At 45.9% G+C, this 27,713-nt stretch overlaps 1 protein-coding gene across 1 annotated transcript in view; it reads left to right on the forward strand.

The window, feature by feature from the left end:
- prdm6 (PR domain containing 6) overlaps positions 1-27,713 on the forward strand; it is a gene marked incomplete at both ends in the record, with an annotated part of 126,694 nt that overhangs the window by 23,902 nt on the left and 75,079 nt on the right. The window contains 2 exons of the mRNA XM_083643989.1: positions 5,849-5,997; positions 6,440-6,598. Of these exons, the coding sequence (XP_083500115.1) occupies positions 5,849-5,997; positions 6,440-6,598 (308 nt within the window). The remainder of the gene's footprint in view (positions 1-5,848; positions 5,998-6,439; positions 6,599-27,713) is intronic.

Genomic DNA, 27,713 nt, shown 5'->3' on the forward strand with positions numbered 1-27,713 from the left:
TCTGGTTTCAAAGAAATCAAGGTCACGTGCCTTGTGTCATGGCACCAATGCATCAATATTTATCATTAACGTAGGCACTCGTTCATCTAGATTTCCAGCAAACATGATAGCCGTGTACATTAGAGATGCGCGGATGAGCTTTTATGCTATCCTAATCCGCGTGTATGCATGAACCACCCGCCCACCATAAATTCGCGCAAATCATTTCGTACTAGGGGTGTCACAATATATCGTCCCACGAAATTTCGCGATAGTAAAACGTCACGATATGTATCGTTGAGATGAAATCTCATATCGCAATTTTTTTTTTTTTATATCATTTTTTTTTTTTTTTAATAGACTAAGAAACGTCTTTGTTTGTTGAATTTCAATGTGTGGAAAGTAGTTCAGTTGAACAAGTCTCTGAAGAGACACATGAGAAGTTATACAGGAGAGAAACCATTCAATTGAGTTTCTGGCAAAACTGTTTACTTGACAGGAAAAACTGAAGATGCATAAAAAATAGACTAAGAAAAGTCTTGTTGTTTGAGTTTGAAGAAAAACTGAAGATGCATAATGAGAATTTATACTGCTGAGAAACCTTTTAGTTCAAAGTAAATCTAAGTGACGGTGTAACTCATTCTATTTCAAGATAAGCCTTATCTCAATCTCATGTTTTTTCTAGTTGTTATTGTAATAACAATTTCCCACAACAGCATGTTTTGTATTTGTGCATTTCAAATAAAATACTACTTTTCCAGTCATATATTGTCATTATTCAAGTTTAAAAAAATATTGTTAAAATCGTATCGTATCGTATCGTTATCGTGAACCCAGTATCGTGATACGTATCGTATCGTGAACTGAGTGTATCGTGACACCCCTATTTCGTACTATTTATCCGCGGCCGCCATGCACCCGGCATTTCACAACACTATAAATGAGCGATTTGGGTAGATGAACTTACTGTTTCTGCTGCCGTCGGTGTGATCACTGCAGTCCACTCCAAATAAACTTCCATGCTGTATTATAATCCAGTCCAGCACTTGCCCATGTAGCATACGAGGCTAACTAACGCTATAGCTTCAAGTTTAGATCAAGACTGGATTGACCTGTATGGGAAAATAATACAAGCGCGTTGCATCTTCTCTTCCAACGTGTCTTCAGTAGAGAATCCTGTTTGACGTTCGTCGTTCTGGTGACATCATTGACCATATAAGTAGGAGTAAGAGCAGGCATATCCCCATCGAACATTGACACATGGCTATTTGTTTGCTTTGGGTCCTTCGGGGGTAGGCCTACTTGCTTTCTAACTATATTGGCGGCTAACATGTGCCTGACGAATAATAAAGCTTAAAATACCTTCATAGACTAGATAATGTAATTAAGATTAATGTTCCTCATTAATGATACATCATTTCACCCGCCGGCAACCCATCCGCTATTATTGAGAATGTTTATTTTTATGATCGGGTGGGATATCTGCGGTCAGCGCGGTTATAACTGCAGCCCGCGCATGTCTAGTGTACATACTGTAAGATAGACTGTCAAATGCTGCATTCCCGTGCTCCTGGGAAGCTCGTACTTAGCAGTTGTGCAGTGGTAATTATGTCATGACAGCATTCAAGTGCTCTTGGTCGGAAAGAGCAAAAAACATGGATGCCAGAAGTAAGGTTGCTTTCTCGTCGCTGCTGTTTTCTTACCAAAAGCAAGTAGTGGGTCATTATGGTAGCTACATCGGCCATAATGTGCAACTACTACAAATAAATGAGAGCTATTATGAACAGAATGATGGACAACGTTTTACAGTTAATTGGTTACACAGACTCCATACTTTCCACCATCGAACCCTCACAACTCGGAAACAACTCGGGTCTCATCGGAATTTCCCAAATTCCCAATCGTAAATAGGCTACACCGTTTGAGGGCCGTTCATGTAAAATCACAAATACGGTAAGGGACTGTTTGTTATTTATGAGAGGGGGGGTATGGTGCAGAAAGGGGGAGGGGTATCAAATATTTTTTTGAGTACTGGGGAGGGACTTGTGTTTTTTATTTTGGCTTTAGGGAGGGTTATACAACTTTCATTTTTTGTATTTTGTATATATTTTTAAATGCGTTTTTCCTTCCAAAATTCGTGTTTACTCCCCTATTTATATCTATGGTTTACCTGTATGGTGACTGGACTTGGTATCTCCCATTCCTTCCTTTCACGTAAACCGCTGCTCCTATGCACTGTTTACAGGCCCTCACTCGGTCCTGCTGTTTGCTTGGTGCATTGACTGGAAACGTTTATCATCGCTTTATATTGTTTCAGAGCTGGAATTGTTGACACATATGCAGTTGGCTAGGCTCAGGGCCGGTTCGTACATATAGGTCCCTATCGTTGCATCGGCGCTGTTTCTAGGCCGAGCGCCTGGCGCAGCCCAAATCAGTGGGCGTGGACCAGCGCACTTGATATCGTCGTGCTGGCGCTACACGCAGCCTAAAGCATTACAACCACGCCTTTTAAGCGTAAAATTATGCACCGTCATGCTCATTGGATAACTGCAATAAACGAATCGCACGCTTGCCTTTTTAGCTCCAATTCCAGTGATCCCGCAAAACCAGACGAAAGCCAAACGCTCTGCCCCCCCCCCTCCCTTCATCCAGTCTGTCTGTCTGCATTATAGGCTATTATTCCATATTATTATGCTTCTCAAACCAATCTAACTGCAGTTTCAATACTGCAAGCATGTAAATACGCTACACTATAGCAAGATCAAAGTGAAAATAATGTTCTAAATGCATCAGCTAGAAAAATATAGCCTATTAGATTGGTGAAAGTTTGTCCAGAAAGATATCATTTTCTCTCGCCTGCTGCAGGAAGGATGATGCACATAAATATAGCCTACATTATGTAAAGTCATTGCATAAATGTGTTTTTATTGTAAAACTAAATGTGGAGTAGGGCCAAGTTATTGGAGCGGACATCACAGTATAGCAGATGACAGTAGAAGCTTCCGAAGCGCGTTCCGCTGTCACTTATCTAAATCACGTTAAATCCACACAGGGTATATATAGGCTCAAGAGGACATATATGTTTCACATAGGGTGGTGTTTCATTTCGATGTTTTATTTGGTCCAATATTGAAATGTTCTACAATTGCAGGTTGTCTTACCATTACACATTATTTTAGATCTACCTTTTATATCTATTTCGGCTCATTTGGTTGCTATTTAGTAGCGAAATGGAGGACCCAATTGCATGCTGGGACAGGGACATTCACAGGCAGTAAACTTACAACTGCTATTTCCTATGGGAAGCTGGGTGCTGCTATGTGTTGTGTCTGCCTGATCCGGTCTGAGCGAGGGAGTCAGAGAGAGAGAGAGAAGGGTGACAGAGAAGAGGCAGAAGAGCACTGGCGCACTGAATAGGCCTGGTTTCAGAGAGAGACAGAGAAGGGTGACAGGGGAGAGGCAGAAGAGCACTCCTTGACACTGGCGCACTGAATAGGCCTGCTTTTCAAAGGCGCAAAGCGCTAAATGTACGCCAGCTCGGAAGATAGCAGTACGCCGGTATTTAGCGCCGACACGCCCACTTTGGCCCATTCTGGGACTGCGCCACGCCCATTCGGCCTAAAGCGCATTTGGCAGCATAAAGCCATATTGATATCGTCCCAAAACAGGCGCAAGGCACGTTTTTTTGCGTTTAAGGCCCATTTTAGCGCCGAAGGCCTGTGGGAGAATAGGGCCCATAGGCGACATAGGCGACCGCCTAGGGCGGCACTTGGAAGGGCGGCAAATTGTGCGCCTTCACTTGCAGCTCTCCAAATATTCTCCAGCGCTCTGCCTCTCATGCTCTTCCCCGCTAGATCCATTCTCTCCCCGCTGTCCGCAGCACGAACCGCCCACCCTACTATGCCTCTGATTGGCTTACCCTGATATTCTTACCCTAACCCAACCAATCATCACTCCTCATGCCTAAACAAGCACTACTACTAGCCAATCAGAGGCAGAGGAGTTGCGGGTCATCATGTCTTCTCCATCCCGCTTGAATGAGGAAAAGGGACATACAAGTACACTAATTTACATCATTAACTTTCGGTTAAGGTAGCCTAGGCCATGTGCTCATATGTGTGTACCAATATTAGTGTAATCAGTAAATTAGCGCGATATTTCTAACGTTGTTTCTGGGTTCCAAAACAATCTGTTTCCCTGTGCGGTGCGCAGTGCGCACTTTGCCTGCCCATTCATTGGAGAGACCAAAATTCCAAGATACAATATCTGAAGTTTCTCAAAGTTGAAACTACCTCTGCAGTAGTAGCCTACAATGAAACAAGACAGACTTAATGGACTGGCAACAATCTCCATATAAAATGAACTGGCAGAGAGAATCCTAATAGAGGATGATTGGATTTATTTAAAGACCTTTGCTGACGCAGCCCCCACTGGTCTCCACTTCTGAAAGGTAAACAAGCTTTATTTGCCAACAGCTCGTAACAACAACTCGCCTTTGTTAAGTTGTGAATCTGCTGATGATATAGGCTATAGGCTAAATACTTTGTGAGTCTTATATTACTGTGCTTGCGCCGCTGTGCGCACATTCCATGTGTGTGTTTTATGCACATGAGAAAGTGGTAGATAAGAGAGATTTGCATAGTTTGAGGGTCTGAAAAATGTGATTATTTGGAAAATAGCTGTGCTGTATCATGACTGCTGTGGTTATAGGAGTTATTATGCAGACCTGTGCAGACCTGTGGCGCGTTATTTTTGTAGGTCAAGTCAAGTCAAGTCAAGTCAAATTTTATTTATATAGCACCTTTCATACACAAAGGCAATTCAAGGTGCTTTACAAAAAAATAATCGAAAAAACAAGCAGCAAAGCAATGCACATATAAAAAACACATAAAAAACACAGCCGACAGTTTTAGTTAAAATATATACTCAAATTAACAAACATGAAACATTATTTCTGTTTTAAATAAGTTACAAGGCACTCTTCAGTATTATTATTACATGTACAGTCCATTTGTTGGAAATGTACAGGAAAAATCTTTTTAAAATTACAGGCCGAGAGAGGCAGTAGTTTAGTAGCAGTTAAAAGCAAGAGTAAACATAAAGGTCTTTAGCTTGGATTTAAAAATAGGCAGAGTAGGGGCAGATCTAATGTGTTCAGGGAGTTTGTTCCAGTTATGAGAGGCATAGTGGGAGAATAGTAGGTAGGCTATATGGATGTGCAAAATGCCTGCATATTGCGTCATGCATACTTTGATGCTGGTATGGTGTTGCCAATTGGGGGCGGCATAATTTGTTCTCGCCTAGAGCGGCAGAATGGCACGCGCCGGCCCTGGCTAGGCTACTGTAGACTGAACTTCCAAACTCATTGGAAAGATCTATCAATCTGTTATTATGGAATGGCATTATTAAGGTTTGACCGTGCCATACAGACTTAACTGTTTAACTGTCTTCTCCTTCTCTTCTGATTGGATCGCTTCCCAATTCGTCCCTCCCCAACATTTTCGGCGAGTTTATATTCATTGACGAAAAAGTCTATAGATTTCCTCGTAGTTTTTGTCATCACAAGTTTGTTTTTATTTAGTTCACTTATTTTTTATCAGTGAAGAAGCGTAGTTTTTGTCAAGTTTTAGTTTTAGTCAATGAAATTAGTCACGTCAATGAACATAAGCGTCGCCCATTTTTGATTGACAGCCAGTATTTCCACTCCTTGAGCGATAATGTGATATGACCCAGGGTGATGCACAAGGGTACCATGGGGCGTGACCAAGTGGTGGTATTTGACGCCCTCGGCTCGTGCTGCTGCACAGGGAACACAGCCGTAAAACCACATTGTGTGTGTGTGTGTGTGTGTGTGTGTGTTTTGCTACAGGTTGTGACATGTGTGCAGACAACAGGAACGGGGAGTGTCCCATGCATGGCCCGCTGCACTCTCTGCGCCGCCTGGTGGGCACCAGCAGCACTGCCGCACCCGTTGCTCCGCCCGACGTCCCGGACTGGCTGAGAGACCTGCCCAGAGAGGTGAGACTGTCTGTCTGTCTGTCTGTCTGTCTGCCTGACTGTCTGTCTGTCTGTCTGTCTGTCTGTCTGTCTGTCTGTCTGTCTGTCTGTCTGTCTGTCTGCCTGCCTTTCTGTCTGTCTGTCTGTCTGTCTGTCTGTCTGTCTGTCTGCCTGTCTGTCTGTCTGCCTGTCTGTCTGTCTGTCTGTCTGCCTCTCTGACTGTCTGTCTGTCTGTCTGTCTGACTGACTGACATTTGATGGCCCGAGGGACCTAACCCCGCCTCTAACCCTAACCCCTACCAATCATCACTCCCCATGCCTAAACCCAGCCCCTATGTAACAGTGCTGATTAAGCCATGCGGTGTGTGTAGGTGTGTCTGTGCACCAGTACCGTACCCGGGCTGGGTTATGGGATCTGCCTATTTAACAGTACTGACTGTATACCTGTGCTGTGTGTCTGTAGGTGTGTCTGTGCACCAGCACCGTACCCGGGCTGGGTTATGGGATCTGCGCGGCCCAGCGAGTCCCTCAGGGAACCTGGATCGGTCCGTTTCAGGGAGTCCCCCTGCTGCTGGACAAGCTGCAGGCCGGGGCCGTCAGGAACATCAGGCACCTATGGGAGGTGAGGAAGGGTGTGGGGGAGGGGGGGGCACCTTCGGGTGTTGGGGGAAGTGTGTCTGGGTGAAGATTTTATATGACTGGGTGACATTTGCATATTTGTGATTTCCTCTGATGCGTTCATCCAAAGCTCCTCAGTACATGTCTTTACAGTGGGTGGGATTTGAACACCTAACCCTGACAGTGTCAGTGCCTTGCTCTATCCATTCAGCTAAACAAGGAGTTGAAGAAGATGTGAGTATGTCAGACATATGGGATGGGACTAGATGTGGAATTCCTACATTAATTGTGGGTGATGAAATCACTCCTGAAATGGTCCTGAATTGGTGGAATGATTTCACACACATACGATGGCAAGATGATTAGTCTTGCTAACATTAGCATCAGACCATGCTAGTACCCCTGAATCTCTGTGCGTCTTCGTCACTTGTTTTCCAGCTTATAGATGTTTTAATGAGCTCATATATGTGAGTCATATATCCATAAAGGAGACATCTTGGCAGCACTTCACTGTGGGCTGCAGCTAGCTAGCTCTACTTCTGTGAGGGCTGCACTGTGGGCTGCAGCTAGCTAGCTATACTTTACACTGTGAGGGCTGCACTGTGGGCTGCAGCTAGCTAGCTATACTTTACACTGTGAGGGCTGCACTGTGTGCTGCAGCTAGCTAGCTATACTTTACACTGTGAGTGGCACTGTGTGCTGCAGCTAGCTAGCTATACTTTACACTGTGAGTGGCACTGTGTGCTGCAGCTAGCTAGCTATACTTTACACTGTGAGGGCTGCACTGTGGGCTGCAGCTAGCTAGCTATACTTTACACTGTGAGGGCTGCACTGTGTGCTGCAGCTAGCTAGCTATACTTTACACTGTGAGTGGCACTGTGTGCTGCAGCTAGCTAGCTATACTTTACACTGTGAGGGCTGCACTGTGTGCTGCAGCTAGCTAGCTATACTTTACACTGTGAGGGCTGCACTGTGTGCTGCAGCTAGCTAGCTATACTTTACACTGTGAGGGCTGCACTGTGTGCTGCAGCTAGCTAGCTCTACCTTAGACTATGAGGGCTGCACTGTCGGCTAAAGCTAGGTAGCTATTGCCACTATGGAAGCACGCGGAGGTACAGACACATCACGTGACTGCTGTGGATGCGTTACACTTCTGTTTGGGTTGTCTGCATCAATGAGCTGTATTTCATTACAAATTGCCCCATTCAGCCGAAACGTGAATCCAAACGCCATCTTTTATAAAAAGAGACATTTAGCCTTTGATTGTAAAATGTGATGTTGCTTATTGTATATATATACAAGAATATGTGGCTGAAGATATTAAATCAACTTTCTTCAGACAATCTTCCTCAATTAATATTGAGCCAGGGCATCCAAACACTCCATTGTGTGTGGGTTAGGGTTAGTGCGTGTTAGGGTGTGTGTCCGCACGCATGCGTGTGTGTGTGTGTGCATGTGTGTGTGTGTGTGCGTGTGCGCGCACGCATGTGCATGCGCTTGTGGTAAGCGTCATGTCAACTCTTAGTCCATTGATCAGAGGAGATTGTATTTACATACAGTGGCAGGAGAAAGTCAATGTGGCAGTTATAAACAGCTGTATTAGCATTAAGAGAGAGACAGAGAGAGAGAGAGAGAGAGACAGAGAGAGAGAGAGAGAGCGAGAGAGAGGGACAGAGAGAGAGAGAGGGACAGAGAGAGAGAGAGAGAGAGAGGGACAGAGAGATAGATGAGTCCCCTGTGGCTGCTTGGTAAAGGTCAGTGTGGTTGGTTGACCGGACATCAGTCTCTCTGCTGTTGACTGCAGCAGGACGTCAAGGTGTGTGTGTGTGTGTGTGGGGGGGGGGGGGGGGGGGGGGGGGTGCTGGGGCTGGTGTCAGAGTTCAGGGGGTGGGGCATTCAGGTCGTCGGCCAAGTCCAACATGGCCGACGACCATGTGAAGTATAGAGCAAATGAAGGAACTGAGTTCAGCCAAACTGCTCTAAAGGGGCAGTTCACCCGTAAATCAACAATACATATTGTCCCTGTACATGTAGTGTTATTTATGCATCTAAATGGCTTTGGTGTGAGGTTCTGAGTTTTGGAGATATTGGCCGTCTCGAATACACTGGAACTGTCCCAACTGGCACGACCGAACTACGGGGTCCACCTGCTATGCCGACCACCCGCAATGGTGGACCTTAGGTTTAGGCGTGGGGGTGGGAGAGGTTAGGTTTTGGGTTAGGGTCTGGGGGAGGTTAGGTTTAGGCATGGGGGGAGGTTAGGTTTGGCGTGGGGGCTGGGAGAGGTTAGCTCCACCGACACGCTGCACGCCGCCTCGCTCAGCTGGTTCTGCTTGTGGGCTATCGGCATTGCGACCTGTCGGCACTGCGGCCTGTCGGCACATAGACGCGGCACCCCGAACTACACCCACCCGCTAGCTGTAAGCTCCTAGCTAGCTGCTTTCAGGCGAAAGAGAATGCAGTGGAATCCACTTAAATAGTTATCACGGTTATAGTGATCAAAGTGCCAAAGATGAGCCAATGAGACACGGCAGCGATACTTGGTGCATGTTTGTCTGTTTATGGAGAAAATGTGGCGTCTGTCTGTCTGTCTGTCTGTCTGTCTGTCTGTCTGTCTGTCTGTGGAGAGATGGTGGGGCAGTCTGTCTATGTGAGACCGCTGTGTTTGAAACAGCTGGGGGCCTATCCACCTTATTTCTAGATGCCATGATGCCTTAGGTGAAATATGGGTGCTTCTTCTCCAGCGAAGATAAAACAATTGAGTGTACGGTGCTCATTTCACCTATTAAAATTTAAAATTTACCTCCACGTCCAGAGCAGAGGAAAACCCATGTAGAGCACTGCTGCGCCAAAACGCATGGTATGAGAGACTATAGTACCTAAATCTAACAATGTTGCCAGTTAAAAAATAAAAAATAAAATACATAGCCTAGGCTACTCGGCAGCAGTAGCTCTCCAACTCTGTTGAACTGCATCTTCTCTCTCTCTGACCATTCTAGTTCGATCTGACAAGTTCCTCATCTGTGTATTCAGGTTCATAAAGACATCCCCTCAAATCTGGCATGAATTGCAGCATCTTCATTGCTTTCATAGTCAGACATGTTTAGTATGTTTTAGTAGCCTGTTTACAGAGCGCGCTGTGTCTGAAACGCCTGTACACAGCGTTATAGTGACCACCGCGGATGCAGTGCGGAGCCAGAAAGTAGTGCCAATAAATAGCGTGGTCTGATCAACAACAAGACTGCGATGTTATTGTTGAAATGAGATGTCATAACACATGCATGCTTTCTTTAGGAGTCAAACTTGATAACTCCGTGACCCTAGAATGTCCGTCGGGACTCGTTTTTCTCCACTAAGATCAAGCTAGAGCTCGCCCACGGGACTCATGGATCAGCAAGTCAGCTCCCCATACACTCTACAACTGGTATGGAATAATAAAGTTATAAAGTTTCTTTTTTATACCACCGATGGGTACCCAGATTGTCTCGCCCTAAATACTATTCATGCCAAGATGAGCGGTAACAAGAACAACGTGGAGAAGAAGGAGCAGGTGCTTTTAGCTCAGAACAGGAAATGACATCTCTTTAAAAAGACAATCCTCCCGTTATGTTGGGCCCCGGCATAAACAGACCCGGGACCCAATTTGGGGGTCTGGAAGCAGTGTTTGAAACACAGCGCCCTGGAGGAATGCAGATCCGATAAGTCCCCTCTAACCATCGGCAGATATCGGCTGCCGTCAGGCTTAGATAACCAAGGTAAAAGCACTCATTAGGCCTATTGACGAAGACGCTTTACACACGAATCCCATTAAAACTCACTGGTTGTTAAACTCGCTTATTGATACGACCCAAAACAGGAAGAGATGTGTGTTCTATAGCCAATCAGGAGCCAGTGTCATGTTGTCTATGGCGTGCTGGAAGGGCCAGTTTTAATTAAGACACTTGCCTATACGTCGGGGTGGACCGGCGGAGGGTTTCTGGGACTGCAGTATTTTACAGCTCGACAAATTGATCCTCCGAGGCAGAACTCACTGTTTGAGTTTAGAGCTGTGTTGAGTTATTCTCCTACTGTCCGGCCTGAACTTTACTGCCAGAACAGTGTTTCTGTGCTGTGCTATGGAAAGAGCTTTCAGTCCAAATATTAGTTTTATGAAGAAGTATTTCTTTGTGTTTTTTAACCCCTTCACAGCGTCTGATGTGGCTGTCTGTTGTGCAGCGGACACCAGAGCGGGGGGCGGGGTCAAGTGCAGTGGTGGGTTGAGGACTGAAAATATCTACTCAAGTAAAAGTGAAAATTACCATTGAGAATATACTCGTTAATAAATTACTAAAAAGTACAAGTAAAAAATAGTAAAAAACTCTGGTGGTGGGATAGCTGTGGAGAATCTGATTAGAACTCTGGTGTGGGTGTAGAAGAGGGGTCCCAATAGAAGCCGTTGTTGAAGTGGAATGGTTCTTTATTGCTGTACTTAGACCGGTGTTAGTGACACTCGTATGGAAATGTGGAAAACGTGGTTTCTGTAAATAAACAGAATACAAATATAGAAATAAGTATACAAATAATAATAAGTACTGTATTATACTAATCCATTAGTAGGCCTATCAACATTACCACAATACACTAACATAGTAATATATTATGATAACATTAACCATAACAGTAAAGTGGCATACTATACAGATATCAAATATCACATACATGCCCTTTAATATCCCAGCTTTAAACCCAAAATAACATCAACACAGATCCACTGCCCTTACTGTAGGGGTAACATATAAATATCCCCAAATCACCTTCCATTTACTGGCATGCTGTCAGATTACTGCCCACGGGGTGAAAGCATGCATAATGCACGCGTAGTCACGTGATCATAATTGGGGCATACATACATACTGGAAATAAAATAAGTAACTCTCCCCAAATGATAGAAACGCCACACATTCTCAATGCACACTGAATTGCACACCACCAGTCTTAGACCCTTTTTAACAACAAGTTTCTTTCCACTTTAATGTTTTCAGGGCGTGCAAAATCATTATAAAACAGCACTTGTTGATAAAAAGGTTTCTGAAGTAGAGCAGGTATAGGCTATTAAAACAGCCTATAAATGTATATGTATATATATATATATATATATATATACATATATATATGTGTGTGTGTGTGTGTGTGTGTGTGTGTGTGTGTGTGTGTGTGTGTGTGTGTGTGTGTGTGTGTGTGTGTATCATTTAAAATTAATTGAAATTGAATTAACTTAAAAATAAATTAATTCAATTAAAAATTGGTTAAATTGGTAAAAAAAAAAGACTGGGCGTCACTTAGTCTTTTCTCCCTTGCTTTTTTTCTGTAGTGCTTCCACTGTGAACAAAAGAAATAAAATAAAATAAAATAAAATAATTAAGATAACCATTCAACATAAATATTAACGATATGAGTTGCTGGCAACTTGTCATCTGTGCTCCTCGTGCGTTCTCCCCCTCTACACTCAATCCCTACATTTACAGCAGACTAATGAATGGATAATTGGCAAATGTAACTAACTAAAAAGTAGATTAATGCATTTACTACCCACTGTCAAGTGTGTTGATGAGGGAAGGGAAGGCAGTTTCTCACTCACTTTCCACAGGGATTTCGAACCTGCGACCTCCCTGTCACAAGTCCAAGTCCCCTTCTCCGACCTCTAAACCGCCTTGATTGAAAAGAATGCGCAGTAATAACAGCAGCAATGTCCTAATGTAACAGATCCGACCTCTCCTGTCCTGTAGGAGTTTCCTCTGGACAGACTGATGGCTGGCTGACACGCTGTCAACGGCGAGTGGAGACGCCGGAGCAAAAACAATAGGAAAAACCATCAGAACTTCAAGAAAGAAAGAAAGGAAAACTTCAGTTGCACAGTTTGTGGCTAAATATTTTGTTAGTGTGGGACGCTGATGAGACGCATGAGAATTCATGGAGGGACAAGCCAGTTAGTGGAACAAAAAAAAAATCTCAGAAAATTCCCAAAGTCTTTTAGTATCGGGGCTGGATGCGTCGTAAAACAGAAGTATTTTCTTTGCGTCATGTTCGTAGTGATTATGGTCTGTGTGACTGGGTAAAAAGTACATTCTGTCTGTCGTTAATCAGTAATCTGTCGGTGTTCAGTCTTCCCCCTGCCTGTGTGTTTTGGGCGGTGTGGGTCTGTAATGTTTTGTTTAAGAGGATTTGGGAATGATGTCATCATTTGATGTTTGTCTAAGTGTCTGAATTCTGTGTTTTATTAAGGAACTGATCGGCATTAGCGTCAGCAGCTTTTTTTACGTAACCATCAACAGCTCTGTGACAAATTGCATGTTGCAGTTGCCTGTGGCTTGGATTGGACTGAGGCGTGAATCGTGAAGTCTTATTAAGGAATCGATGGATAAAAGCTTCTAGTTTCTAGAAAGCAGCAGTTAAAAGGTCCTGTGCTACAAAGCTGCGATGTCATACAATGCCATGGCATCAAGATTTCTAGAAGTCAGTGATGCCAAGATGTCCCGGAATGGTGTGATGCCAAGGCATATCCCCCCCCCCCCCAACCCTATTGCACAGAGTCTCACCCTAGCTTCTAGAACGCTACTGTCTGATGACAAAGCTTCTAGAACGCTACTGTCTGATGACAAAGCTTCTAGAACGCTACTGTCTGATGACAAAGCTTCTAGAACGCTACTGTCTGATGACAAAGCTTCTAGAATGCTACTGTCTGATGACAAAGCTTCTAGAATGCTACTGTCTGATGACAAAGCTTCTAGAATGCTACTGTCTGATGACAAAGCTTCTAGAATGCTACTGTCTGATGACAAAGCTTCTAGAATGCTACTGTCTGATGACAAAGCTTCTAGAATGCGACTGTCTGATGACAAAGCTTCTAGAATGCTACTGTCTCATGATAACGCTTCTAGAATGCGACTGTCTGATGACAAAGCTTCTAGAATGCTACTGTCTCATGACAAAGCTTCTAGAATGCTACTGTGTCATGACAAACTTCTAGAATGCTACTGTCCGATGACAAAGCTTCTAGAATGCTACTGTCTCATGATAACGCTTCTAGAACGCTACTGTCTGATGACAAAGCTTCTAGAATGCTGCTGTATGTGACAATGCAAAATGTGCAAAATGACACTTGTCGGAGGAGACAATAACATAAGAGGTGCGCAAAGGCCATGGCATCAAGAAGTCAGTGATGCCAAGATGTCCCAGAATGGTGTGATGCCAAGGCATACCCCCCCCCAACCCCCCAGAGTCCCACTGTAGCTTCTAGAATGCTACTGTCTGATGACAAAGCTTCTAGAATGCTACTGACAAAGCTTCTAGAATGCTACTGTCTGATGACAAAGCTTCTAGAACGCTACTGTCTGATGACAAAGCTTCTAGAATGCTACTGTCTGATGACAAAGCTTCTAGAATGCTACTGTCTGATGACAAAGCTTCTAGAATGCTACTGTGTCATGACAAAGCTTCTAGAATGCTACTGTGTCATGACAAAGCTTCTAGAATGCTACTGTCTGATGGCAAAGCTTCTAGAATGCTACTGTCTGATGACAAAGCTTCTAGAATGCTACTTTCTCATGACAAAGCTTCTAGAATGCTACTGTCTGATGACAAAGCTTCTAGAATGCTACTGTCTGATGACAAAGCTTCTAGAATGCTACTGTCTGATGACAAAGCTTCTAGAATGCTGCTGTATGTGACAATGCAAAATGTGCAAAATTACACTTGTCGGAGGAAGACAATAACATAAGAGGCGCGCAAAGGCCAGTATTTTGCACGTACACGCCTACACCTGTGTCTGCGCTTTAGATCCCAGTGCAAAACTGGATGGTATAGGCAGACGATAGCATAAGACGCAGGGAAGCTGGCATAAGAGGTGCGCAAACTGCTACGCAAACGATAACGCCTGTACGACGTTTTTGCTCATAGCTCATAGTCCCGAGCCTGTACGGGCCCTAGATACCTTACATAAACTAGTGGCAGAGGACGTAAACGTTTGCCTTTAGAGACTGGAGTAAAAATTTTACCGTAAGTCACATGTTTTTCTTATTTAACCCTAAACTCTAACCCTAACCAAGGTGTTTTACTAAACCGTTACAACCAACCTTTGGGATGTTTTCAGTTTTTCACAGGTGCACTGATGTCTTGCTTGTGTTGAAACCCAGATACCAGCGCTTTCATCGTGAAAGTTATGACCGGAAAACAAATGTTCTCATTCTGACTAGCTTTACACTTGTGGTGCTGGACCATGGATGTATTAAAAGAACTGGATAGGGGACGAGCCACGCCCACCCATGCATTCGGACGGAGGCTGCTCACTGGCGCATGAAGACATCATGGGGGGTTTTTCTTCCTGGTTTTACTTCCTGACCATGCGGCCCAAGGCGAAGTGCGCATGTGTGCCATGACATATTCCATGATGTCTCCCACCCCTCCCACCCATGGAGATGTAGATGAAGAAAATACACCCGTATACGGTAGGGGTGGGGGAAAAAATCGATACACCACAGTATCGCGATATTTTGCCTGACGATATCGTATCGATATTTGGACGCCAAATATCGATATTGCACAAAAAAAAAAAAAAAAAAAATTTTTTGCAGGCCATGCCAGGCCACCGGGCTACTATAAACTTTAGTTCCAAGGCCAGCAGTAAACAAACGGTAGCATATTTTCATTTTGTTTTAACAGTAACAGTTTTGTCATAACAGTCATTTACAAATTCCCCAGTTACTGAATGGGCTGCACAAAATGTTTTGTGTAAGTGAAGTGAAGTTGCAAAAACTACATAAGTACAGTAGTCCACACACACATCCAGTTAAGGTGGACTGTAAGTAGACTGTAACAAACAGTTCAGTTTGTCAGGTGCATGCAACTATGACATGACTTTATGAAAGTTGTTGGTCTGTCTACTTGACAATGTTGCTGCAATAAAATGGTTGAAGTCAGATGTACAGACTGAAAAATTGTTCTTATATAAACCAGATGTTGACAAAGTTTTCCTTTGGGGACATCATTTGCAGTTGAAAAAGTAAGAAATCGCAATATATCGAAATATCGCAATATTCAATATATCGCAATATCGATATATCGCAATATCGAAAATATCGCAGTATCGCAATACTATCGTATCGTGACTCAAGTATCGTTTCAGTATCGTATCGTGGGCATCTGGTGATTCCCACCCCTAGTATACGGCTCTTAGTGGCTTCTGAAGAAAAAATGCCCCATTTTTTTTTTGAGAATTAAAAGAGTCGTTTTATACTTTGAGTGACACCCGGAAAAAAATGCCCCTGGGTTTAACAGCTGCCCGGGTCCCCATGCAAGTGGATGGGAATTTTCCTTTCTGGGCTGCATGGCGTCACGTGACTTGCAATAGAGAGCTTCGCCACCATGTTCAAATGGCTTCACAGCCCAGCGCTATTCCTGGGGGCTTGTGCTGGACATGTGTTGCAGGGGCTTTTATTGTGAAAGTTATGACCAGAAAATAAATGATCTTATTCTGACTTTAGCTTTACACTTGTGTTGCTGGACCCGCGTTTCTGGGGCTTGCGCAGGTACACTGTCTGCTCATTTTGCTGGAGATTGATAGGATAATGCACCAAACTGCAGGAAAACGTTTGGAAGACATACATTGCCAGGACAGTGTTGGGTAACTTTTGATCTCTATCGTTCCTGGTGTCCCATTGGGATCCTGACAGAACGGCTAGCGGAATCCGCTGAGTGGCTCCTCCGAGGGCAAGCGCTGGACTGGCCCTTTATGACATCACCCTGTAGGCACGGCGAGCGCAGGGGTTCTAGAACAAAGACTGGATTCTTCCACTAGGAAACTTCATGTTGGAATAACACACTGCTCAGTGTGTGTGTGTGTGTGTGTGTGTGTGTGTGTGTGTGTAGTCTCTTCATAATACAGTTGAGTGTTTGATCAGTGTGTTTTCCCGCTGTGATAGAGCCGATGATTTGTTTCTCCTCTCACTTTTTTTGAACACGGTTTATTTCTGAAATGATTTGGTTAGTACAACTTTTTCCGATCTGGGGAGAGTTGTAGATTAGCACATGCCTCCTCTGATACATGTGCAGTCACCAGCCGCTTCTTTACACCTGACAGCAAGGAAGAGTTTCATCAGCAGGACGTAGCATGTGGGAGGAGTTATTCCCCCCAGTTCTCCCCCCCTTCCGAACAGACACCCTGACCGACCAGAGGAGGTGACACCCTGACCGACCAGAGGAGGCGCTAGTGCAGTGAACAGGACTCATACCCGACTGGCTTCCCATCCGCAGATATGGACAATTGTGTCTGTAGGAACATCTGACCAAGCCGGAAGTAGCGATACTGAGACTTGAACCCGGGTGTTAGACGAGTGCTTTTACTTCAACACTACCCAGATGCCTGCATGCCGGCAGTTTGAGACCCGCTGTGTGCTCGTCATGTCGGTGGCCGCAGGTTCTCTGTCAGTTCAGTTCATTGACTTTGTTTACTTTGTTTTCTCTGTTCATCACAAACAAATATGCCACAGGTTGAGATGTAGAACAGGTTGGCTGTGGGTGCTCGGCTACACAAGAAACTCTCGATGAGTGAGAATAGCGGCACTCCAAAAAGTAAAATGCAAGACTTTTGCTCAGGTTTCCATTTTTATTTCAGGCTAGACTGACGCGTTTCGGCCATGGGCCTTCATCAGAGCATCATAATATCAAATATGCCACAGCTTTACACATCATCTCCCTCTCTTTCTAATCATCTCTTTCTTCTATTTTGTCGATTGAGCTTTTATCTTATCCTGCCCTATATGCTTTCTATATTGTCCTATGAGCTCTCGCTCTCTCTCTCTCTCTCTCTCTCTCTCTCTCTCTCTCTCTCTCTCTCTCTCTCTCTCTCTCTCTCCTGTCACTCCAGAAATGCTATAAAACAATCTATTACCAGAAGCCTGGGTGTAAAGGTATGCAATGTGTGTGTGTGTGTGTGTGTGTGTGTGTGTGTGGGGGGGGGGGGGGGGTTAGCTGTTGGTGGGTGGGGGTGCCTGGGGGGTAGCTGTTGGTGGGTGGGGGTGCGTGGGGGGTAGCTGTTGGTGGGTGCGGGTGCCTGGGGGGTAGCTGTTGGTGGGTGGGGGTGCCTGGGGGGTAGCTGTTGGTGGGTGGGGGTGCCTGGGGGGTAGCTGTTGGTGGGTGCGGGTGCCTGGGGGGTAGCTGTTGGTGGGTGGGGGTGCGTGGGGGGTAGCTGTTGGTGGGTGGGGGTGCGTGGGGGGTAGCTGTTGGTGGGTGGGGGTGCGTGGGGGGTAGCTGTTGGGTGGGGGTGCGTGGGGGGTAGCTGTTGGTAGGTGGTGGTGCCTTGGGGGTAGCTGTTGGTGGGTGGGGGTGCCTGCCTGGGGTTAGCTTTTGGGGGGGGGGCGTGCCTGTGGGTAGCTGTTGGTGTCTGGGGGTGCCTTATTGGGGGCTAACTGTTGGTGGGTGGGGGTGCCTGGGAGGGTAGCTGTTGGTGTTGGTGGGTGCCTTGGGGGGTGGGGGTGCCTGGGGGTAGCTGTTGGTGGGTGGGGGGGCCTTGGGGGGTAGCTGTTGGTAGGTGTGGGTGTCTGGGCCTGGGGGTAGCTGTTGGTGGGTGGGGGTGCCTGGGGGGTAGCTGTTGGTGGGTGAGGGTGCCTGGGGGGTAGCTGTTGGTGGGTGAGGGTGCCTGAGGGGTAGCTGTTGGTGGGTGAGGGTGCCTGGGGGGTAGCTGTTGGTGGGTGGGGGTGCCTGGGGGGTAGCTGTTGGTAGGTGGGGGTGCCTGGGGGGTAGCTGTTGGTGGGTGGGGGTGCCTGGGGGGTAGCTGTTGGTGGGTGAGGGTGCCTGGGGGGTAGCTGTTGGTGGGTGGGGGTGCCTGGGGGGGAATAGCTGTTGGTGGGTGGAGGTGCCTAGGGGGTAGCTGTTGGTGGGTGGAGGTGTCTGGGGGGTAGCTGTTGGTGGGTGGGGGTGCCTGGGGGGTAGCTGTTGGTGGGTGAGGGTGCCTGGGGGGTAGCTGTTGGTGGGTGGGGGTGCCTGGGGGGTAGCTGTTGGTGGTTGGGGGTGCCTGGGGGGTAGCTGTTGGTGGGTGGGGGGTGCTTGGGGGGTAGCTGTTGGTGGGTGGGGGTGCCTGGGGGGTAGCTGTTGGTGGGTGGGGGGTCCTTGGGGGGTAGCTGTTGGTAGGTGGAGGTGCCTGGGGGCCGGGTAACTGTTGGTAGGTGGGGGTGCCTGGGGGCTAGCTCTTGGTAGGTGGGGGTGCCTGGGGGGTAGCTGTTGGTAGGTGGGGTAGCTGTTGGTGGGTGGAGGTGCCTGGGGGGTAGCTGTTGGTGGGTGGAGGTGCCTGAGGGGTAGCTGTTGGTGGGTGGTGGTGCCTGGGGGGTAGCTGTTGGTGGGTGGGGGTGCCTGGGGGGTAGCTGTTGGTGGTTGGGGGTGCCTGGGGGGTAGCTGTTGGTGGGTGCGGCTGCCTGGGGGGTAGCTGTTGGTAGGTGGGGGTAGCTATTGGTGGGTGGGGGTGCCTGGGGGGTAGGTATTGGTGGGTGGGGGTGCCTGGGGGGTAGCTGTTGGTGGGTGCGGGTGCCTGTGGGGTAGCTGTTGGTGGGTGCGGGTGCCTGGGGGGTAGCTGTTGGTAGGTGGGGGTGCCTGGGGGGTAACTGTTGGTATGGGGGTTGCGTCACGCCCCGCTGCTCCTCTCTGGTCACAGCTGTTGTGTGAGAAAGCATGGAGTGCCAAGCTGCTGATCTTGAAGTGTATCAGGCTCGCCTCTCCAAATATTAGTCCGCTCTCTGAACCGTTATTAGCCGTGTGATTTATGACCTGCCCTGCGGCTCAAACGCCAGCGCTGAAAACAAGCGCTCCTTGCAGCTCCAGACTGAAAACAAGCGCTCCTCACTGTGTGAACCTCCAGACTGTTGCTCTAGGCAGCCGCGGCAGCAGCTTTATGAGGCTCGCAGCTGAAAAATGGACTCCTCAATGCCAGGTCACATTTAGAGCAACTGAAAGGTTCACTGGAGCAAATAACCCCAGGATGTTTGAAGAAGACCCATGCTTTATTTGGATTGTTTTTTAATTTGATTAAACATAAACATACAATTAATATGTAATTTTCTGCTGCTAGGAGTCTCTCAATCAAAACGGCAAAATACAGGGTTTGATGATGTTGTGGAGTAGCGTGGGATCCTCCTCTTCAAAACAAACCCACCTGATAATTAAAACTGGTAAGAATACTGAATAAAGCTTGTTTCCAGGTACTCAACTTGTTTTTAAGCAAAGTGTTCATTGTTCACAAGGTTTGTACAGGCAGGAGCCGAATTATCCATAGAAGTCTCCTCCTCTCAAAACAATTAAACTTGGTAATTAAAACCACTAGAATCACTGAATAAAATTGTTTCACTTACAAATCCATGGCTGTGTAAGGATATAGGTCCTATAGGTTGCATTTCTAGGAAGGTAGGAAGTTGTAATTTTTAAGTTTAGTTTTCTGAAACAGGTAGGATACATTATTTGCAACCTTGCTAGGTACCTATTTTTGGCAAATTTTCAAGGAAGCATGCAATGATTCTGGCGTATGGTATCTCATAACACCTTGCGACCCTGCTAAACGATGAAGAAGAATTAAACTAGCCCCCAAACTTCTGTACGTCAGTCCGAATCTCGATAACGTGATATCATAGGATCGCCTTCATGGAATTGCTTCAAATTTGGCTCAACCATCGACTTGGACTCAAGGATGAACTGATTAGATTTTAGTGGTCGAAGTTCAAGGTCACTGTGACCTCACACCGTCATTTTCATGCTGCTTAACGCTATATCTCAGGAACGCCTTGACGGAATTTCATAAAATTTAGGTGAAACATCAACTTGGACTCAAGGATGAACTGATTCGTTTTTGGTGGTCAAAGGTTAAGTTCAAGATCACTGTGACCTCACGACCGCCTGTTTCATGCTCATTACCACGATCTCTCAGGAACGCCTTGAGGGAATTTCTTCAAATTTGTCTCCTACTACATCCACTTGCACTCAAGGATGAACTGGTTCGATTTTGGAGGAAAAAGGTCAAAGAGCAAGATCACGGTGGCCGCATGTCCGTCCGTCCGGCGGGACCGGGTAAAAGAGGCCATAGATGGTGATAGGAAAGTCGAGATTCAAGGGGTGTGTAAGGGGAGTGGCTGGTAGGAAGGGGTGTGGTGAGGGAAAGGGGTGGGGCTAGGGAAAAGGGGCAATAGCTAGGGATAGGAAGGTCGTAGAGGGTCGGGGTTTCTGGGGTGGCTAGAGACAGTGGCTAGGGGGATGCGGGTGGTGGGAGGGGGTGTGGGGGTCAATGAAGGGGGTGGGGCTGTGGAAAAGGGGCTGTAGCTCGGGATACAAAGGTCGTAGAAAGTCGGGATTTGAGGTGTGCATTGGGGGAATGTGTAGGGGGATGTGGGTGGTGGGAGGGGGGTGTGATCAGTAAGATGGTGGAGCTAGGGAAAATAGGCCGTATAGCTATTAGATAGGAAGGTCGTAGGGACCCAGGCTTCGAGCGGCGCGTAGAGGGGTTGGTTGGGGAGATGCGGGTGGTTTAGCGGTAGGGGTAGGACCATTTTCCATATTGAAAATGACGTTGTTGCCTAAAGTGCCATGAGGCTGAATGGCCACACCATTGCGCTGTGGGCTTAAAGGTATTTGTGTTTGTATGGATGTAGACTGCTGACTCATTGGCGGACGCATACAACCGCGATACGTCATTCCTAGTACATTTTAAAATGAAAATGTAACATATTGTGCCTTTAAATGCAGAGTGACTCAGAATCAGCTTGTAAGAAGCGTTGGGCACGTTATGTAAACTGGGATGAGAAAGAGGAGGAAGAGGGGAGGAGGAGGTAAACAGGAGGTGAAGGAGACATAGTAAGATAAGGAGGAGTAGGATGAGGACAGCAGATAACAGGAGAATTAGTGGAGTTTCATTGATTAGCTGCAGCTGAACATCGATCGGCTCTCAGGAACACTTTTACATGAAATGGACTGAAGAAGAAGAAGAAGAAGAAGAAGAAGAAGAAGACCGAAGTTGGGCAAAATTTTGGCAAGGAAAAACCATTCCTCAAAACTATGTGTGTGTATTTTCACGCTGTGAAAACATCTACAGATGGACAAATTGTATTTCTTTCCTCCTCATTTCTCACATGATTCACAACTGGCATGACTTTAGTCTAGAATAGGCCAGAGCCATAGAGATATAAGAGTTCACCCCACACTCCATTCACCCCGATGGACCAGCTCTTTACCTCGTAATAGTTCCCTGGATTAAACAGTGCTGTAGAGTTGCAGCAGAATGGAACGTTTGTGATGTACCTGGAAGGGGGGCGATGTTTAAAGAATGTAATTGTATATTATCAGCTTTATTTCATGCATTCAAATGTACTTCCTGGAACTATATTCCCCCCACACAAACTATAGCTACGTGAGACACGTGACGATCAAGCATTTTCAACTTTGTTGTCACCACTTTCTTTAAATCAATCTGGAATAGGCTAGTCAAGAAAAGATTTACGTTGAGTTTTTTTCTCAGTCCAATGTTGGCTCTCTATATTGGCCCTCAGCCATCCAAACTTTGAGAACCCTTGATGTAGAGGAAGAGCAGTGACAATGACCCCCAGGACAACTATCACTGCTCAATTTGTGTCATGCAAGTGTGTCCAACCATCTTGGACAGCTACGTATGACGACAACACTTGGACAAACCACATTCGAGTTGAGTTTAACACTAACCGATTTGCATCCCCTCCCCAATTGTGCAATATTTGAACAACATTGAGTTATGCTAAAATCATTAACGATCTAAAAGTCCGCTACCCGCGTGATGCCTATTTGAGCTATTTTCAACTCAATAGAGTTATGCTAAACGCGTTAGCGATCTAAAAGTCTGCTATAGCTGAAATATTTTTTTTACTATTCGCTCTCTGAACTACTTATTTGAATCAGTTTCAACTTCAAAACATTCAATCATTCCATACAATTTTAAGTTCAGTCATCTGCTGGAACAAAACTCATCACTTTCAATTTCAAGTCATTTACACAAGTTACAGTCAAGTCCCAAGTCACCAGAACCCAAGTCAAGTCAAGTCAAGTCTTAAGTCTTCTCTTCATGCCTGAAGTGTCAAGAAATTCAAACTGTGACTTGAGTCCGTCATGTGACATGTGTCATGTGACATGTGCTCTTCAAGGCCGGATTCTGTCAGTTTGACTTTGACATCATCCACATGTTTGCTGTTTTGTTTTGTGTCAACAGAGAGGTCCAGTCTGTGTTTTGGAAGTTACTCTGCCTTTTTAAATCTATGAAACACAAGAGACAAACATTTAAATATTTTCTCAAGAAGACAATTGGCAAAACTCAGCCGTTTACTTTAGCTGTTATTTATGGGATTCAAATCCTGCCACAATTGGAAAGCATGCAGCTAAGTTTTAAATTGAATGGTTGAAATTGAGTTTGAATGCTTGAAACCAGATGATTGGTCAAATGCAAAGGGCCCCTTGCAGGGCCGTAGCCAGGGGGGGGGGGGGGAAGTGTGGACGATTCCAAGGGCCCTCAGGGCCCCCAAATGGCCAAAATTTTCGTCGTCCGTGGGCCCGATGTGATATCCTTTCATGGGGCCCGAAATCCCTGGCTACGGCCCTGGCCCCTTTGGTCCACAGTCTATCATTTACAATTGACAAGCCTGTTGTTTCAGACTTCTGCCACTGGAGAACACTGACAGAAATCCCACAATCCATAGCACTGAAATGTAAGTCTAGACACTCTTTCAGTGTCGCAGCTTTGCGTGAACACTATTTGTGATTTCATTATGTGATTTCATTATAATTAGACTAATACAAACAGTGAGAAGCGCTATTGCGTTCGCTTTACCGAAATGTTGTGACGAAAAGAAAGCTAAGCCAGAAGGCAAAGCTCTCGATCTACCGGTCGATCTGCGTCATAACCGACGTGTGTGCTGTAACGCCTCCTCACTAGACTGCATTAGGGACTTGACACACACATGTCACACACACCGTGATAAACACATTAACACACACACACACACACACACACACACACACACACACACACACACACACACACACACACATCACAACATCATGAAATACAGTAATACATACACCTCTAGCTCTAGCTGTGTCACACACACACACACACACACACACACACACACACACTCGTCATCACACACATCACACACACATCAGTGAAACAGCCATTTACATGCCAGTGTTGGTAAGTAGCACCAACTAAGTGTTTTTAACTGATAGCTAGACCGCATTCCACTCTACTTACACACACACACCACACACACACACACACACACACACACACACACACACACACACACACACACACACACACACACACACACACACACACACACACACACACACACACACACACACACACACACACACACACACACACAGCTGTTGGTTGAGGCAGTGCAGGCTGCTTGGTGGCAGCCGTCAGTCAGTGTGTTGAGCTCCCTGAAGCACCGGCCAACAGTCAGGAGGTCAAAGGTCAGAGCTAGAGGGCTGAGTTGGGATTGGGTCGGCCGGGAGTGGGCGGGGTTAACTTTGCTGTTGGGGGATCAACAATAAACTGCAGGTCCGGGATTTCACTCTCTCCTCGTTAGCGATTGATTTCTCAGACAGAGACGCTCTGTGGGCGGTGCTGTATCTGTATGTGGGCGGTGCTGTAGCTGTATGTGGGCTGTGCTGTATCTGTATGTGGGCGGTGCTGTATCTGTATGTGGGCGGTGCTGTATCTGTATGTGGGCGGTGCTGTATCTGTATGTGGGCTGTGCTGTATCTGTATGTGGGCGGTGCTGTATCTGTATGTGGGCGGTGCTGTATCTGTATGTGGGCGGTGCTGTATCTGTATCTGGGCGGTGCTGTATCTGTATGTGGGCGGTGCTGCTCCACTGTAGGTGGAGTCCAACCGTCACAAGAAGAGGAGAGAGAGGGAAACCACAGCTCTGCATTGTTGTTGGTGTCTTGCGTGATGACAATCTTTGTTAAGGCTTTGGGTATTTCTATTCACTATCTGCAGGATGCCGGTGTTATGCCGAGTTCTGCACCCCCCGCTGAGAATTGCATCCCCACCACATTTTGGGGCTGTTTTTACTTAAAAACAGGGATGCAAATCTCGGCAGGTATACAAATAGCCGAGACTTGCCTCCCCCTCCATAAAGCTAGGAGAGACCCCCAGGCCTCGAGGTCACCTGCAGCCGGATTTTAAGCACCAAAGTCGGCCTCCATGAGCCAGAAGAGAGACCTAGTAGGTCACTGGTTCGTATGCATATAACCCAGAAGAAGGTGTGATTTATATATATAGATCTATATTCAGATCACAACTGTAACATTTTATAGTCAAAACGCCAACATACTCTGCTGTCTGTGGATATTCCCTTTATGTATGTATATGCCATGTTGAAAGCGCCGCTGGTGTGTGTATGTGCACGCGCGCGTGTACGTGTGTGTGTGTGTGTGTGTGTGTGTGTGTGTGTGTGTGTGTGTACGTGTGGGTGTTTGTGCTTGTGTGTTTGTGCGTGCGCGCCTGTGCGTGTCTGTGTGTGTGTGTGTGTGCGTGCGTGCGTGTCTGTGTGTTTGTGCGTGTCTGTGTGCATGCGTACGTGTGTGCGCATGTGTGTGTGTGCGCACATGTGTGTCCGCATGTGTGTGTGCGCATGCGTGTGTGCGTGCACGTGTGTGTGCGCATGTGTGTGTGCGTGCACGTGTGTGTGACACTGACAGAGCAGTAAGTGAAGTAGTGACAAGGGAGATCAATGGCTGAAAGAGAGAGCCTTAATCCACCTTCTTAGAAACACACATGCCGGCATGTGTGTGTGTGTGTGTGTGTGTGTGTGTGTGTGTGCGCGTGCGTGCGTGCCTGCATGTGTGTGTGTGTGTGTGCGTGTGTGATTTGAAGTGTGTTAATCCCCCCTCTTACCTCCAGTCTTCTGGTTCTTGTAAATTTAAAGAGGCAGAGACAGACAGATCAGGCAGTCTCTCTTTCTCGCTCGCTCTTCTCCCCTCTCTCGCTCCCTCTCTCTGTCGCTCTCTCTCTGTCTCTCTCTCCTCTGTCACTCTCTCTGTTGCTCTCTCTGTCTCTCTCTCCCCCTGTGTCTCTATATGTCTCTCCTCTCTCTCCCTCTGTCTCTGTCCCTCTCTCTCCTCTCTCTCTCTGTTTCTATCTCTCTCTCTCATCTCCTCTCTCTGTCTCTCCTCCCTCTCTCTCTCCCTTGTCTCTCTCTGTGTGTGTGTGTGTGTGTGTGTGTGTGTGTGTGTGTGTGTGTGTCTCTCTCCTCTCTCTGTCTGTCTGTCTCTCTCTCCTCTCCTCTCTCTGTCTCTCCCCTCTCTCTCTCCCATGTCTCTCTGTGTGTGTCTCTCCTCTCTCTGTGTGTCTCTCTCCTCCCCCCTCTTTCTCTCTGTCTCTCCCCTCTCTCTGCCCTGTCTCTCTGTGTGTCTGTCCTCTCTCTCTGTCTCTCTCTCTCTATCACTCTATCACTCTCTCTCTCCCTCTCTCTCTCTCTCTGACAGTTTTGTATTAGTCATTTTTTCTTGTCGTTTAGTTTATTTTTAGAGTTTTATCTCAAGAGTTTGGGAGACCTCGCCACAAATTAAAACAAACATGGAGCTGATATCACCTTCATTTTTCACATTTGTCACATTTTCTATTGCGATGTAAAGAATTTTGATATACTGTCCCATCACTATAAATGCTGGAAAAATAAATCTGCTATTTTTCTGCTGAGAACGAGCCTTTTTAGCCTTTCGTAGCTTAGTTAACGCCGGGGCGTTAACTAAAGTTTGAGTCTTTGTGTTGAACAACAACTTCAGATACATTATTGTCATTCATGTTATGAGGTATTTCCCCTTTCAAAGAAGCTAGAAAACATTGTGATTGTGAGCAGAACCTGATTCAGAGGTCAAATTCATGAATGAACTCATCAAATCCACTTCAACTGATTGAATTGTAATTACCCAATCACCTCCTTATTAAAATTACATTCCTTTTGCATTTATAGAAACGTCCATAAAAACTACTTTTAGAAGATACAGTACAGCACAATAAGACAAAAAGACATGATGACAGAATCATGTTAAGACCTGACCACTCAATCCTTGAAGGTTTGTGAATTTGAGGAGGAAAAAAAGGCCCTGAAAGTTTTCTTCAATGACATGGGTCATTGAAAGTGCTTGAATTTATATATTATTATTATATTTAATCTTTTTATTTTTACATGATTTTAGTTATTAGTCATTAGTAATCAGTGGCGTGCCATCCATTAGGCGAACTAGGCAAATGCTAAGGGCGCTTCAGCCGTTAGGGGCGCCAGAGAGGGTAATTTTTTTATTTATTTATTTTATTTTTTTACAAATACTTTTTCATGATAATAGGCCTACTATTATTTTACAATAGTAGACAAAAAATAAGCACAACAACATCTTAAGTCTTTAAATAATAGTGAAATCATTTTTCTAATTCTGGCTTTCTGGCTGCCTGGGCTGCAGCACTTTCACCATGGTCCCTAATCCATACCACCCCACCCCCTGCATGGCCGCGCCCCCTTCTACCTGCTCGGAGCTTTCCCCCAGAGTGGGGGAAGGCCAGGGAGCTGGAAGGTGGGTGCTGAGGGTGCTGCAGCACCCCCTGGTGGCAAGAAATGGGATTTTCGAAATTGTTGGATTTGGCTGTCTTGTGTTTATACCACCAACAAAATGCATTAAAAAACAGTTTGTGCTTCCCAGCTCTAATCTTATTTCATACGCTCTCTCTTCAAAAGTGTTTGATTTTCATTATAATCTGGTTTTCCATAATAATAATAATAATAATAAGTTCAGTGTTTATGCCTGTGTTGCTGTCTGTTGTAGTGTAAAACAACTAAAGGGAGAGCAGGTGCTTACATGAAAGTGAGTGAGAAAAGGAGAAGATATAATGACATCACAACAGTATAATCCTAATGTTAATTTAAAATTAAATATTCTTCTAAATATGGATGAAGTCCAAAAAACGTCAAATTTTCTTCAGTCCCTTCCTCACAGCACCCCCTACCTAAAAGTACTTCCAGCACCACTGGGGGGCGATTCTGAGCCTGCACTGCAGTGGTGGAATTAGCTGC

The sequence above is a fragment of the Poromitra crassiceps genome, assembly GCF_964638095.1.
Source record: "Poromitra crassiceps genome assembly, chromosome: 10".
NCBI lineage: Eukaryota > Metazoa > Chordata > Actinopteri > Beryciformes > Melamphaidae > Poromitra > Poromitra crassiceps.